At 42.9% G+C, this 14,550-nt stretch overlaps 1 protein-coding gene across 1 annotated transcript in view; it reads left to right on the forward strand.

The window, feature by feature from the left end:
- CTNNAL1 (catenin (cadherin-associated protein), alpha-like 1) overlaps positions 1-14,550 on the forward strand; it is a 49,055-nt gene that overhangs the window by 9,528 nt on the left and 24,977 nt on the right. Inside the window, exons 3-8 of the mRNA XM_005859824.2 lie at positions 1,788-1,975; positions 3,929-4,048; positions 6,162-6,251; positions 7,304-7,474; positions 11,433-11,633; positions 13,730-13,816. Of these exons, the coding sequence (XP_005859886.1) occupies positions 1,788-1,975; positions 3,929-4,048; positions 6,162-6,251; positions 7,304-7,474; positions 11,433-11,633; positions 13,730-13,816 (857 nt within the window). The remainder of the gene's footprint in view (positions 1-1,787; positions 1,976-3,928; positions 4,049-6,161; positions 6,252-7,303; positions 7,475-11,432; positions 11,634-13,729; positions 13,817-14,550) is intronic.

Genomic DNA, 14,550 nt, shown 5'->3' on the forward strand with positions numbered 1-14,550 from the left:
GGGGGGGGGGGGAAGGGACACCAAAATGGCTACCTCGATGCCTAATAACCCCACTTGGAAATGACATACCATCATCCTGCCATACCTCACCTCGTATGATGTGGGCGGGAGTGACGCAAGGATGTAAATCACAGGAGGTGGGCATCACTGGGGGCTTGGTGATCACAGACTTCACCTATTAGTAGAGCTTCAGTGGTTGCCATGGTATTTCAGCATCCATATGAAGTGGCTTATCATTTGGGCTTTCCTGTGTCATTTCAAATTCCTGTTGTCTGACACTAAATTTATCATCTCCCTTCCCACGCCCTTCTGATTTTAAGTAACTTAGGTTCACAACCTTGAAGCTATTTTTATTTTTCACTTTCTTTCCTTTCCTTCATATCAACTGTTCAGGTACTAATTTTATATTTTATTTTCTCAGTATCTCCCAAATAATTTTTTTTTAAATCCTCACCTGAGGATTTGATTATTGATTTTAGAGAGAAGAAGTGGGAGGGGGAGAGAAAGAGAGAGAGATATATATAAACACATCAATGTGAGAGAGAGACATTGATCAGTTGCCTCCTGTACATGCCCCGACCAGGGGTCAAACCAAAAATCTAGGTATGTGTCCTGACCAGTAATCAAACCTGCAGTCCTTTTGGTATGAGGGACAACACTCCAACCAACTGAGCCACCTGGCCAGGGCCAAATCATCTTTCTTGTTATATTCCTATGGCTTCCATCTCAGTAACATCCTTACTGCTTCACACCCATAATTGAAATAGCAGCTAGTTTAGTAGCCTGACTTTAAGTCTTTCCTTTCAGGTGTATTTTATGTTTCCACTAGGCCTAACTTGACTTTCATTATGTCACACTTTTACTCAGGATCCTGAGCACATAGGCTGGTACATTGTGGGTGTATGTAATGTTATTGACAGAGTGGATTTGTGAGGAAATCAATCTATTATGCACTCAGGTTTATTTAGGATTTAAAAGATTACCTAGAACATTACAAGATAATTAAGTTGTTTGGTTTTGTTTTTTTTAATACTCACCCAAGGATATGTTTTAATTGATTTTTAGACAGAGAGGAAGGGAGAAAGAAAGAGAAACATTGATTGGTTGCCTCCCGTACGTGTCCCAGCCAGGGATGGAACCCACAACCTTTTGGTGTATGAGATGACACTCCAACCAACTGAGCCACCTGGCCAGGGCAAAAGTTAATTTTTCTAATCTTTTTAAGATAAGGTTTAGAAACAATTACACACTGGTTTCATTTTTGAGTAGAACAAATATTTGTATTGTTTTATAGATTGATCATTGCTATTAAAGGTCAAAAGGTTTTTAAAAAAGAAAAATATATATAAAGTTTTTGGTAGCAACAGTGAAGAACTTTTTCTAGAGGGTAGGGAGTTCACTTGGTAGAATGGCTCATGCTGGGAATCATAGGAAATACCAGTTCAAACAGCAAGCCTGACGGAGGGTCGGCCGTGGGCTGACTTCTCAGGAGGGATGCTCTCTTTTAGTTTTGTTTTCCATCCAGAGCTCAGGCTGGCCAGCAGATGATCTCGCTTATTGTTTCCTTTTGCCTATGGATGATTCTTCTAGGCCCCCTTTCACTGAGGGTGCCTCTCCCTGGGGCCCAGAGCCTTGTCCTCTCTCCCTGGGTGTCCGTAAAAACTCAAGTGCCTTCAGGTTATGGAGATGGGCAGCGTGATACCTTCAAGAGACAAGAAAAATCTGGATTTTAATGTAAAGTGTGTCTAATTCCCAATTTGACATTTCTTCCTTGCCTTTCTTGTTAGGAGAAACGATTGCAGCACTTACAGATGTAAGCACCCCGAATCACCCCGAATCTGGGGGCCAGATCACCATTTTTACAGACAAAACAGGAGTTATAAAGGCTGCGAGATTACTCCTTTCTTCAGTGACAAAAGTGTTGCTGCTGGCAGACCGAGTGGTCATTAAGCAGATAATAACATCGAGAAATAAGGTACTTGCCTTTCGGTTGTTTCTATACTGGGTCTTTCAGGGTTGTTCACAAAGTTTGTTGTTGTTTTTAGGTTAATTGCAGGTAATTTAGCAAGGCTTGTCCACTGAACACCATGACAATGTATATAGTAGAAACCTAGGTGATAAAAATACTCAATTTCTCAGTGCCCTTTTCTCCAAATCAGAGAGTAACAATTTAGAAGCGTAAGAAAACACTCCATCACCAGAAACCACAATTATCCACACTATAGAATTTTCCTATGCAAAGTTCCCAAATATTACTGAAAAATTGCAAACCTTTGAGAATAGATTTAAACTCTTCCAGTGTCTCAGGTAACAGTGCTCCTCAGTCATTCAGGAAGCTGGGGGTGGGGGGGAGGGGGGGACAATCACTTGTTTCCCTGGATCATGCACTAGGCAAGGAGGGCACTCAGCCAGGGATGGGATGAGCTCAATCGTGTTTAAGGGCCAAAGCCACCTGACCAGTGTGGAGTGATTCAGAAGTGTAACTTTAAAGAGAGAAAGAAATTGGAGAGGTGAATGGATCGATCGGGCAGTGCTAGAGGAATGAAAACCACCTTCCCGTCTCTGAAAGACAGACGCTCTGCCCGGTGGCGGCAGCCTGCCTTATCTGTGGAGTCTCCGGGACTTCCTGAGCTGCCCGGGCAGATTAACTGGCCAAGTATCCATCACATCTCATTAGAGAGAAGGAAACACAGGATATCTGTGTTTTCATTACCAGCTTGGTGGGACTAAAACTAACCCAGCAGTGTTGTTTTAGAGAGAAGTATTCGGAACACTGTTTCACATCTATTTACTTTCTTTTTTATTTTTATTATTTTTAATTCTTTTTAAATTATTTTTTTAATCCTCACCCGAGGATATTTTTTTTCATTGATTTTCAGAAAGTAGAAGGGAGGGAGAAGGGGGAAAGACACACACACACACACACACACACACACACACACACACACGCTCGCGAGTGCACACACACGCACACAAGTACATCAACTGGTTGCCTCCAGAACTCACCCCGTCAGGGACTGGGGCCGGGGAATCAGAGAGTAGAAGAGAGGGAGAAGGGGGAAAGAGACACACACACACACACACACACACACACGCGCGCGCGCACACACACACATACACGCACACGCACGCACACACAAGTACATCAACTGGTTACCTCCAGAACTCACCCCGTCAGGGACTGGGGCCGGGGATCAAACCTGCAACTGAGGCACACGCCCCTGACCTGGAATCCAGCCCACGACCCTTTGGTCTGTGGCCTGACACTCTAACCACTGAGCCAAAGCAGCCAGGCTATTTACTTTATTTCTAACGTCAAGAATATGCATGACATTTTCTGTTGCCTCTCCTACAGGTTCATGCTCTCTATTCACCCCTGGCTACCCACAGCTTCTTGGCAGTGAATTCATCTAACACAGGCAGTTCCTGACTGATCCACCCTGTTTCCTGCTCCTGAAGTCCCCACGCCTCCCTCTCCACTCCTCACTCTGCAGATTCCTTCCTTCCCCCGTCCTGAGAAAAAGGGTGTTCCCACGCCTGGTTGACTAACCTTAAAACACGTACCATCTCTTATCCTCACCCCCTCCGGGTCCTCTGAAGATTGGATTACCATAGTCCTACCCGTGCTCACCTTCTCCAGAATTCGCTACATACACCATTTCTTCTCTTGGATATTTTCTTGAATATTCTCTTGCATATTAGTCATTTCCTTTATGCTTTTTCCTTTTGATTTTCAAGTGAGCCCAAGTCTCCCCATCCTAAAAACAACTTGTCCCCTTGATAATTCTCACCTTTGGATCTGCCTCTGCTTCTCTAAGCCCTGCTGTCCCCTCAATGAAAATTTCTCTTTCCCTCTCTCTCCTCAGTCCTGACCTCTTAGTCTCTTTCATGTCTACACCTGAGAATAAAATATTCTCTGATTTTGCAGGTTCTTGCAACTATGGAAAGACTGGAGAAAGTGAATAGCTTTCAAGAGTTTGTCCAGATATTCAGTCAATTTGGAAATGAAATGGTGGAGTTTGCACATCTAACTGGAGATAGACAAAATGTACGTATTTACCACAGGTTAAAGTTTTCAAATACACGCATACTTTCTGGTGCACAAATAACAGTTGTTTGTTCCGTCTCACACGCTGGGGAAGGTCAGACTTGCCTTCAAGGCCCAACTCAAGTGCTTCCTCTTTTGTGAAACATTCCATTTCACGTTTCGATCAGGGCTCGTTATTTATTTGCATTGGCTATGTGTTAGGTACTTAATATCCATGATCTCATTTAATTCTCAAAACATCCCTGTGAAGTAGGTACTGTTATTGTGAACGTGAGGAAACTGAATCTGAGGAGATAATAAACTTTCCCACGGTCACTCTTCTAGCAGATGGGCTCAGTTATGTCTGATTCTAAAACCTGTAGTTTTCAAACGAAACCGTAACTGAAGTTCTTCATAGGCCTGTGCCCCAGTTCAGACTGCACGCTCTGAAGTTTAGGAAGGTGGGAGACCGTATTATATCCGGGACTGACGTTTCCTTGTGAGGGTATTTGTGCATGAGTGTACCTTGTAAACAGGTTGACTGTACAGTAATTGAGCTTTTCTGGGGGTGCTTTGGTGTAGCCCCACAGGTGGTGGTCTGGGGCGTGAACTCTCAGGCTGTAGCTGGAGTTGGGAGGTGGGTATTGGCCTGAGAAGTGCCAGACCAGATGGTGATGCTTCCCGTGGTGCTTCTTGGACCGCCTGGGATTCATGGAGGCCTCTGTTTCGTCCTGTGGACCAGCCCTCTGAGATTGAGATGCCATCTTTGCCCATCACTGGCCATCACCACCCACTGTATGATAGCGTGTGTGGCTTACAAGTGTTTTGTGTGGCGCACGTGCTTGATGCATTGTCAGCTAGACCCACAGGTTGTTCTGCAAGAAGTCCTGTTTGATATGTTAAAGGCAAAGGGGAAATTTTAGAAGTGACCTCAACTTTTATTTTTGATACTCATAATGGAGGATATTCAGAGGTAGGGATGTGATCTTGTGACGTAAATTAACGTTTGGTTCAAAGAAAGCTATATTGGGATGCAAGTGAATGAGTGATATTATAGGCATAACTTTGAATCTACTATAATAATTTACTAAAACAAATAAAAGGAAAACCATTCTCCAACTTTGAGTCTTTGTTTTTTGTAAGAAAGGGCTTGTCACTCAACTCAGAAATGAAGACAGGCCGACTAATGCGGCAGGTGAAAATTTTATGTACTTTAAATGTCAGTGTCCACAAGTAACAATGTATTGGAGCACAGCCGTGCTAATTTGTTTAGGTATTATCTGGGACAGTGTTCACACTACAGGGACAGAATTAAGTAGTTGTGACAAAGACCACCATATGGTTCAGGAAACCTAAAAGCTTATTATCTGGCCTTTTATTGAAAATACATGCTGACTTCTGAATTAGATGGTCATAACCAAAACATTATGAGGAGTAGTTGGTTCTAGATTGGATAAGTGATACTCGATACTTCTGTAATAAGCACACATTCCATCAAGGGCTCTATGCAGAGAAACCAAAAGGAAAAAAAATTCAAAATACAGTTCTTGCTTCAGAGTACATAATCTAGTTGGGGAAGATTATATATCTACGAAACAGCCTAAGAACATTCCAGAGCAGCAGGTTGGTTACGTGTAGGACAAACCAACCTCATATGGAGATGAATTAGTACTTAGATGGATTAATCAGACATGGTCCCTGGAAAGAGTTGCCTTCTAAATATCTATTTTGAAGGAAATAATAGCCCACAGGTGCTCAGTAAATAAGCCACTTTTATTTAAGTAAAGCACGGGATGAGCGTTTCTGGTTAGGAGTGAGGTGTGTCCACGAGGACACGAGAACGCCAGGCGTGGCAGGCCACCAGAAAGTGAGCACGTGGCAGCCTCTCCCAGGGCTCAGCCCTGGCTCTGCCGTCCTTACTAAGGGCAGCTTTTTACTCCCCTCTGTTCTGTGCATGTGGTCAGATTGAAGAGGGGACACTTCGTAAAACTTCATTCTAGGTTTTTTCACGTTGTCACTTTTTTAACCATGTCACTTCACTGTTGAGTATTGTCATTATTGAGTAAATGACTTTTCAAGAAATTGGATTGTCCGCATGATCCTAGCATGCTCGGCAATTTCATTCTCTCTTTAGGATCTGAAAGATGAAAAGAAAAAGGCAAAAATGGCAGCAGCGAGGGCAGTTCTGGAAAAGTGTACAATGATGCTTCTCACAGCTTCAAAGGTAAGAGCACTTTTTGTTTCACTGTATTGCAAATTAATTAGAGAACCTGATTAAGTGCATCTAACTTATATGTTGTCCATTTTAAAAATGATCAAAATGACAAATTGGAATATAGGCTCTCATAGTTGAATCTCAGTTATTCTTTGGCAAGAATGCTAACTTTCTGCCCCGGTTCCAAACAGCAATTCATCTAGGAGTCAGCTTTGCTTGAGCAACTAAGCAGAAGGTGCTGAATTAGGTGCTGGGAATGGAGGCCTGTCCCACATGGCCACTGCCTGCGGGGTTTTGCCAGTCTCGTTGGGGAGCCAGCACACTTATCTCTAGCGCAAACTCGGCAAGTTAGAATCTGTTAAGTAACTGGAGAATTAAGTCAGCCCTTAGTTTGTTTATTCTGGAAAGTCATATCTCTAATTCCTTATCCTACTTTAAACACAATTGTCAATCAAGAGCTTGTAATTCCAGACTGCAGTTGGCCAGCAAATTGGTACAATTCAAGAACGAACTAGTCAGCATCTCCTCAGCAGTGTGTTTAGAATTGCCTTTTCTGCTCAGAATATTTATTCTGCTGGGGTCAGTAAAGCCACAAACACAGATTTCTCTGGAGCCCAGATGGAAGCCTCTGTTAGTATCTGGCCCTTGAGTAGTTTTGCATTTACATCATTTTCTAAAAAGGCAAACATACATCCACAGTCATATCTCACCTGTTCATTTTTCCTCATTGTTTTTCAGTTCTTACGCACACAAGACAACATTTAAAAATATTTTTAATCATGATAAAGGTATAGATAGGGTTTTTTTTTCAAAAATTTTAAGTAATCTGATTATTGAAGTATAAAGATATAGTTTTGCACTCTGCCTTTTTCACTTAACCTTGCTATCGCTTTTTACTCATCCTGCTTCCACTTTTAGTGAGGAGAAGCAGCTGGGTGAGCCAGGGACCCGGGAGATTTTGGTAAAGAACCATTTTTATTAGCATGACATGTTCTCTGTAAGATTTTGTGTGTTAGGATTTGGATCAAATCTTAAAATAAAAAGCTTCACTTGTTTTGAAGACATGTCTCAGGCATCCCAACTGTGAATCGGCCCATAAAAACAAAGAAGGGGTGTTTGACCGGATGAAAGTGGCACTGGATAAGGTCATTGAAATTGTGACTGACTGCAAGCCCAATGGAGAGACTGACGGTGCAGCCACCAGTATTTTCACTGGAATTAAAGAATTCAAGGTGAGAATAAAGAGAATATATTTCTATTTTTTTCTTTCCATTTTAAAGGAGCATTGCTATATGTAATATCTTTATTTTTGTGTAATATTTTAGAATAGATGCTTCACAAAAGCAGATATTTCTCTTTTTAAAATGCCAGGAGGTACAAACTTAATAACCAGTAACACTTGGCTTAGTGTGGAATGTACAAAGAACACTGGTCGTGGGTTATCGCAGCTACTCTGGCCCTGGGTAGCTCTATGGTTTGGCAGTAGCCTCCTGTCATCTGTTTAGGAGCGTGTCCCTAACCAAGACTTTGGAACAGTGCTTCACCATCCACGGATGGTGGCAGACAGCAAATCATTTCTGCTGGAATGTCTGCTCTTCCCTGGGATATAGGATTTACAGTTTGAGATGGTAGTAGTTGTAATAGTAGTAATAGTATTTATGATAACTAAAATTTTAAAATGAACCATAATAGCTATCAATCCCCAGAAGGAAAGTAGGGGAGGGCGGGGGTAAGGGGAAGAGATCAACCGAAGGACTTGTATACATGTATATAAGCCAAACCAATGGACATGGACAACAGGGGGATGGGAGCATGAGTGTGAGGGGGGTGAGGTTGGGGGTTAAAATAAATAAAAATAAAAATGAAAAAAAAAACAAACAATAATACATTGCTAACATTTATGGAGCACTTACTGTGTGCCAGCCCTGTTCTGAGTCCTTTAAATGTATGTGTATGTATAATTCTCACAAGAACTATTGTTCTTATCCCCATAGACCAGGGATGGGAATGTCTGGCCCGTGGGCCATATCAGGCCCATGAAATCATTGGTCTGGCCCTGCCAAGGCATTAGGGGTGAGTGCCTTAAATGTGTGACCAAATATAGCAGGCTCATTTTTAGGTTGATAATTTTGTATGGCCCGCGAATGATGTTATAAATACCCAAATGGCCCTTGGCAGAAAGAAGGTTCCCCACCCCAACATAGACTGTTGGGGAAACTGAGAAACGGATTAAGTATGCCTGCCAGCTAGGAAGTGCCAGAGTTGGGACCTGAAACTAGCAAGTCTGACTCCAGAATCCCATCATTTTAGGGCAGAATTTCGCATCAGAAGTCAGAGAGACGGTGAAGCTGCTCTTTGGCTCAGAGCCGTGTCTGAGTCAGGGGGGCCCTAGGAAATCATCTAGCACAACCTCTTATTCAGCAGATGGGAAAACTAGGGCCTAGGAAATTAACTCATTTGCCTAAGGGTTGCCACCTCTCTGATCAGCAGGACTGTGACAGGACAGGCATGGCATGGTTTTCATCTTACTGCACTTTCACTTTTCAGGTTGATTTTTCTATGATTTAGTTGTATTTCCACTTTGGGAGGAGGTGAGTGTAACTCCCACCTTCTCCACTGCCATCCTGGATCCTCCACTTTGAGCTTTAATTGTGTGAAGGTCTAAGTAGGAACATGGGGTGAAAGGTCCTTTATTTTTAGGGGCTGTGCTCTTAATAAATATTATTTAATCTCTAACATCCTTTTTAGGTGAATATTATTATACCCATATTTTTTATGTAATATTTTTTAAAAATTGATTAGAGAGAGGGGGGGGAACATTGATTTATTGTTCCACTGATTTACTGTATACATTCATTGGTTGCTTCTTGTATGTGCCCTGACCAGGTGTCAAACCCGCAACTTTGGCTTATTGGGACGGTGCTCTAACTGAGCTACCCGGCCAGGGCCTATTATATCCACATTGTTTTAGGAGAAAAGCTAATAAGTGGTGGAGTCCTTTTTTAAAAGCAGGACTCTCTATTCCCAATGTCTGTGACCTTCCAGCTTATACCTCTGGTTTGTTTATATGCTGCCAGGCCTGCCCTAAATCCCTTCCCGAGGGGAAGGAAGCTACAAGGAAGGACCATTCTCTTAGAGTTTTTGAAAGGGACCTTAGAGATTATTATTCTAATCCCCTCTTTTTATACAGGCCGAGGGGGAGCTGTCTTGTCAAAGGTCAGAGGATAATTAGGGAAACAAATAGGGTTGGAGGCAGGCCTTTTGCCCCTTGACACTGCATTTCTGCCGGGCTCACTTGGGGCAGTGCTGTACCTGTGGCCACTGAGACTGCGCCCGCTGCTGGCCCTCTCACCACAGGCATCGGAGGGCAGAGCTGCTATGAATAGACTCAGTCTCGCTACCAGTGGTTATCTTTTTGGCATCTTACCTATTTTCAGATGGAGAGTATAACCTGTAGAGGGAATATTTTTACTGCATTTGGTACTGTGAATATATGGACAAATCTTCTGAAATCATAAAAATGAATGGCCTTCAACAAAACAACTTTACCAAGTTACTGTTTAAAAACGCATCTTAATAAAAAGAAAAGAAGGGGGTGGGGAAGAAGGGGGTTCTAATATGTGGTGACAGGAGAAGAGTTGACTTTGCGAGGTGGGCACACAGTGCAATATACAGATCTTGTAACATAGAAACCCACACCTGAAACCTGTATGTTCATGTTGACCAATGTTACCCCGATAAATTTAATAAAAAATAAAAAACAAAAAAAATGCCACACCTATATTCTCTCTAAGGGGAAAATAAAAAACCTTAACATAAATGCTGTGGTCAACATGGCTGATTTTTATGAAGTTCTCAAATTCTCAGATCCTCATTGTCAATTCCATACCTCACTTTTATCCATGTTCTTTCCTACCTTCAAAAAAAAAAAATCCTGTCCCTGCCGATGTGGCTCTGTGGTGGAGCACTGACTCATGAACCAGGGGTCACAGGTCAATTCCTGGTCAAGGCATGTGCCCGGATTTCGGGTTCAATCCCCAGTAGGAGGTATGCAGGAGGCAGTCGATCAATGATTCTCTCATCATTGATGTTTCTCTCTCCCTCTTTTTCTCTCTCTCTAAAAAATATCAATAAAAACATTTTTAAAACAATCCTGTCCACATATGATAGAGGGATACTGGAGGAGAAGGGGCAGCAGGCAGTCCCCTATGGATCTTCCTAAATCTTAATATTGTAAAGATTAACCTGAAATAATATGAGTGAAAGGACTTTAACGTGCTAAACGAAGGTAAGCCATTTTCCCTCAGCACCTTCACTTTGACACAGTCTGGATCATCAGCGCTTGCTGCCTCCTGGCCCCAGTTGTTTCTGTGATATGTTCATGAGGTAGAGGTTGGGGTGGCATAGCGTATCTTAGGAAACGGACAGGGAGGCAGGCTGTCCAGGGACATTGTTACACAGTGAAGGAACTCTAAGCACCAGGTGGTGAAGTGAGCGTGGGGGTGAGATGACTATTAGAGAGGTATATGAAGGCAGGACCCCGGAGGATTTTGTGTTTTACCGTAGAGGTTTGGGCTTGATTTTATAGGTGGTGAGGAGCCAATTGGAGAGGGGTAGCAATATCAGAAGCTTCACCCTTTCAGAGAGATCATCCAGGCCCCCTGGCCGAGGACACTGGTCAGGGAGGTGCTGTTGGGGACATCAGACAAAATGGTCGAGTTTTGCTGAATTAATTAAGGAAAAATTGAATCCTTTCCCAGTCCTTCCCATACCCTCCACCCTCCGCACCCTTCCCCTGGGCTCAGTACATTTTTCTTTTTTGGGTGTAGCATTTTCTAGGACTTTGCGTCAGCATTTTCTCAGACGCAGATCCCTTACGTGGAGGCGGGTTCATGTTTTCTGCCGGTTGCTACATGATCATGCTCTTCCTGCCTTCGTCTTCACTAACCTCACAGGAATGTTGTATTAACAGCGATGGGAGTGAGGCCCTGCATGGCTGTCGGGGGCTCCCGAGCCGTGTGTCCTCCCGGGTTAGTGGAGATCGTAGTCGTCACTGGAGGTTGCATCCCCCCTGGGCCCCCAGACTAGGCAAGAAATTGCTCGTGTCTCCCTGCGCACTGCTAGAAGCCACAGTCCATTTCTGTTAAGTGAGAACGTTGACGCGTGGATGTACGTTGCTTTTGTTCTCAGATGAATATCGAAGCTCTTCGGGAGAATCTTTACTTTCAGTCAAAGGAGAATCTCTCCGCGACGCTGGAAGCCGTCTTGGAGCGCACGGAGGACTTCACCGATTCCGCCTACACCAGCCACGAGCACAGGGAGCGCATCCTGGACCTGTCGGCCCACGCGAGGGCGGAGCTCCAGCAGCTGGCCTCCGTGTGGCTCCAAGCTGTAAGAACCTGCTTCCATAGAAGTACCCTTTGTCAGTAGCTCTCCCCTAAAGTTGTGAGAGATGGGGACGCTAACCCCATCAGCAGGAATGTGGATGTGGTCCAGAGGGAGACGAGGGCGTCTCATTCCTCGTCCCCCTCCTGCTTGGCCAAAGTACCCTTACCATCCACGCGGCACTCACAGGGCTTGACATCCCAGCCTGTTTCCCATCCTGGCCAGTCTGGACTCTGTGCCATCCTTATCATCACAGTTCACCCTGTTATCTCTGCTCTTCCCCCAAACTCACCTCTGGAACATTCCTCCCCAAAATGCTTCTTCAGAGTGGGGAGCAGAGGAGACCCCACCTAGAAGGTCTTGGGACCTGAGTCTTACCAGAGGCACTCAGATGTGCACAGCTCCTCACTCTGAGGACAGCTGGTTTGCAGGCACAACGATTTAGGAAGCTTATGGAGGTCTAGATGCAGTGAAGACGGTAGATCCAGCTGCCGGTGGAAGATTTCTCACCCTCGCACAGATTCCTGGTCTGTGGGCAGACTCTTAAAGAGCCTTCATAGGCTAGTGGTCTACGTAAAACATGGGCAGCTCTCTGGGCAGGAGAGGGAAAGGCTGGCAGAGGTGGGACAGCACAGGAAGCAGGTGCCAAGTTTCTTATAGAGGGTGGGTTACAACATTGAGAGACAGAAGCCTGAGATGACACTGGCACCTTTATTTACTTCTTAGACTTCGGCTGTGTCAAACAGTATTTAACATGGATTTCAACATATAGCATGGAGAGAACAAATCTGGATGTCTTAAAGGGAATGCTTTGGCAGTAAAGATGAAGAGGAAGGGTGAATGGCTGGGAATGGACTGACCAGAGCAGAGCTTACTTCCTTTAATACATTGATTTATGAATGAAGAGTAGATACGAATCACAGATTTCGCTCATATTTCCTTGGCATCACAGCATGGCAAATGCTCACATTAGCAGGAAAACGTAACCTAAGGTAGAGTAGTGTCAGGGATGGAAGCAATGTTTTCTGTCTAGTTTGAATGATCTGTGTGATATCTAATATGAAGTATAGATTGCTTTGTGTTAAATATGTAAGCCCACTGTTCAGGGAAAAGCGTTTCTGTGAGGAAATGCTGTCTGTGTTGGGAATCTGATTCTATCAGTACTTAGATTTGCAAGTAGCACCTTTCACATATTTCACAAGCACCGGCATCTCCGATTCTGCATTCCAGGTGTATTGTTCATGCATTCATTTATTTCCGTTGTTACCATGGGCTTTTTATATGCCAGGCACTGGAAATCTAAAGATGAAGAAGATAAAATCTTTGCCTGCAAGAATTTGCAATGTAGAAGAATGTGGGGAGGGGTGAGGCAAGTACAGAAAGCTATGTAAACATCCAAAGAGAAGGGACAGACCATGTGTTGAGAGGATTTGAAGGGGGATGCATTTTTATTCAGGGAGAAAAATGAAGATGGCTTCTTGAGGATATTGACATTTAACTTTGATTTATTCATTCAAAGAACTGAACACTTCCTTCCTTCCATTTGCTGTGCCAGGGATTATGGATTCAGTGGTGAGCAAACTAAATATGATCGCAGCCTTCAGGGGGGCTTACCAACGCCTAGTGGGGAAGACACACATTAAACAAACAAATAAAAAAGTAAACATGTAATGGCATACTGGGATGACGACTTAGACTGAGGGTTAACGTGGGTAAGAAGAGGGTCTCATTTAGGTTGTGTGATCTGAGAAGGTGTAAGGACTTGAAATGGATTCACGTTTTAATTTTTAACTAGGTCAAGAATGATGATGAGCATCCTAGGCACAAGATAAAATAGTTTAGTCTTAGATATGATAAATTTATGTAAGAAAGTTAGATTTTAGAAATTAACCCATTTATAGTTAGAGTGGGAAAATATAACTAAATACTTAAAATTCTACTTTCTGTTCTAACCATAAACAGATAAATTTTAAAAATCTACTTTTCTTACAGTGCACAGAATGATATTAAAATTTATTATAATTTTATAGTTCAAGTAAAATTGGAGTCATCAGATGAAAAAGATGAGGTAACCCTATGTATATACTTTTTAAATTTGTTAGCAAAGCAAGAGAACAAAAAGCATCGCTGAAGAGCTGGAACTCAGTATATTGAAAATCAGTCATGGCCTCAATGAACTTAAGAAAGAAGTAAGTATAGTTTGAAATCAAGCCTCTTTTAACTCTTTGCAAATTTTCATGTTGTGTATGGTACGTAGGAAATGCATTAGTATGTCGCTGTGCACAGAAAATAAGTTTTTAAAGTTTTCCTTGGACCTACTAATTTTGAAGCCACCATTTTATTGGTGCCATCAGTCTTAGAGCTTGTACATGAATGTCCACAGCAGCGCTACTTATAATGGCCCCGGACTGGAAAAAACCTAAAATCTCATCAATGGGAATTGATAAACGAAATTTGGTATGACTAAACGAAATATTGTTCAGCAATTAAAATTATATACATGGTGATCTGTTTCACATCTTACTTGGTACCGACCTCTATTGAAACCTTCATTTTCACATCCTATTAAACATAGAAGGATACCATTTTTCTGTGGTTTAAACAAACCCTACCCATTCCCCCTACCCCCCATCCTATTCAATTTCAACTGAACTATTGTTAGAAATGTGACTATCAGAAGAGCACAAAATCCCTGAGGCGGAGTGGCTTTCCACATGTTTCATTTTTCTTACCTCTGGAATGGGTATAACAGCAACCACCTAGGATTTTGTAAGAATTAAGGGCGATGACGTCTATAAAGCTGTTGTCAGTACATTGCACGGAGCAGGAATTGGTGTTATTCCCCCTTCCTCCCTTAGGGTTGGTCATAAGTTGTCTCTAGAACCATTTGTAAAATTTATGTGGCCTTGGACAAGTGACTCCA

The sequence above is a fragment of the Myotis brandtii genome, unplaced genomic scaffold (genome assembly GCF_000412655.1).
Source record: "Myotis brandtii unplaced genomic scaffold, ASM41265v1 scaffold13, whole genome shotgun sequence".
Lineage (NCBI taxonomy): Eukaryota > Metazoa > Chordata > Mammalia > Chiroptera > Vespertilionidae > Myotis > Myotis brandtii.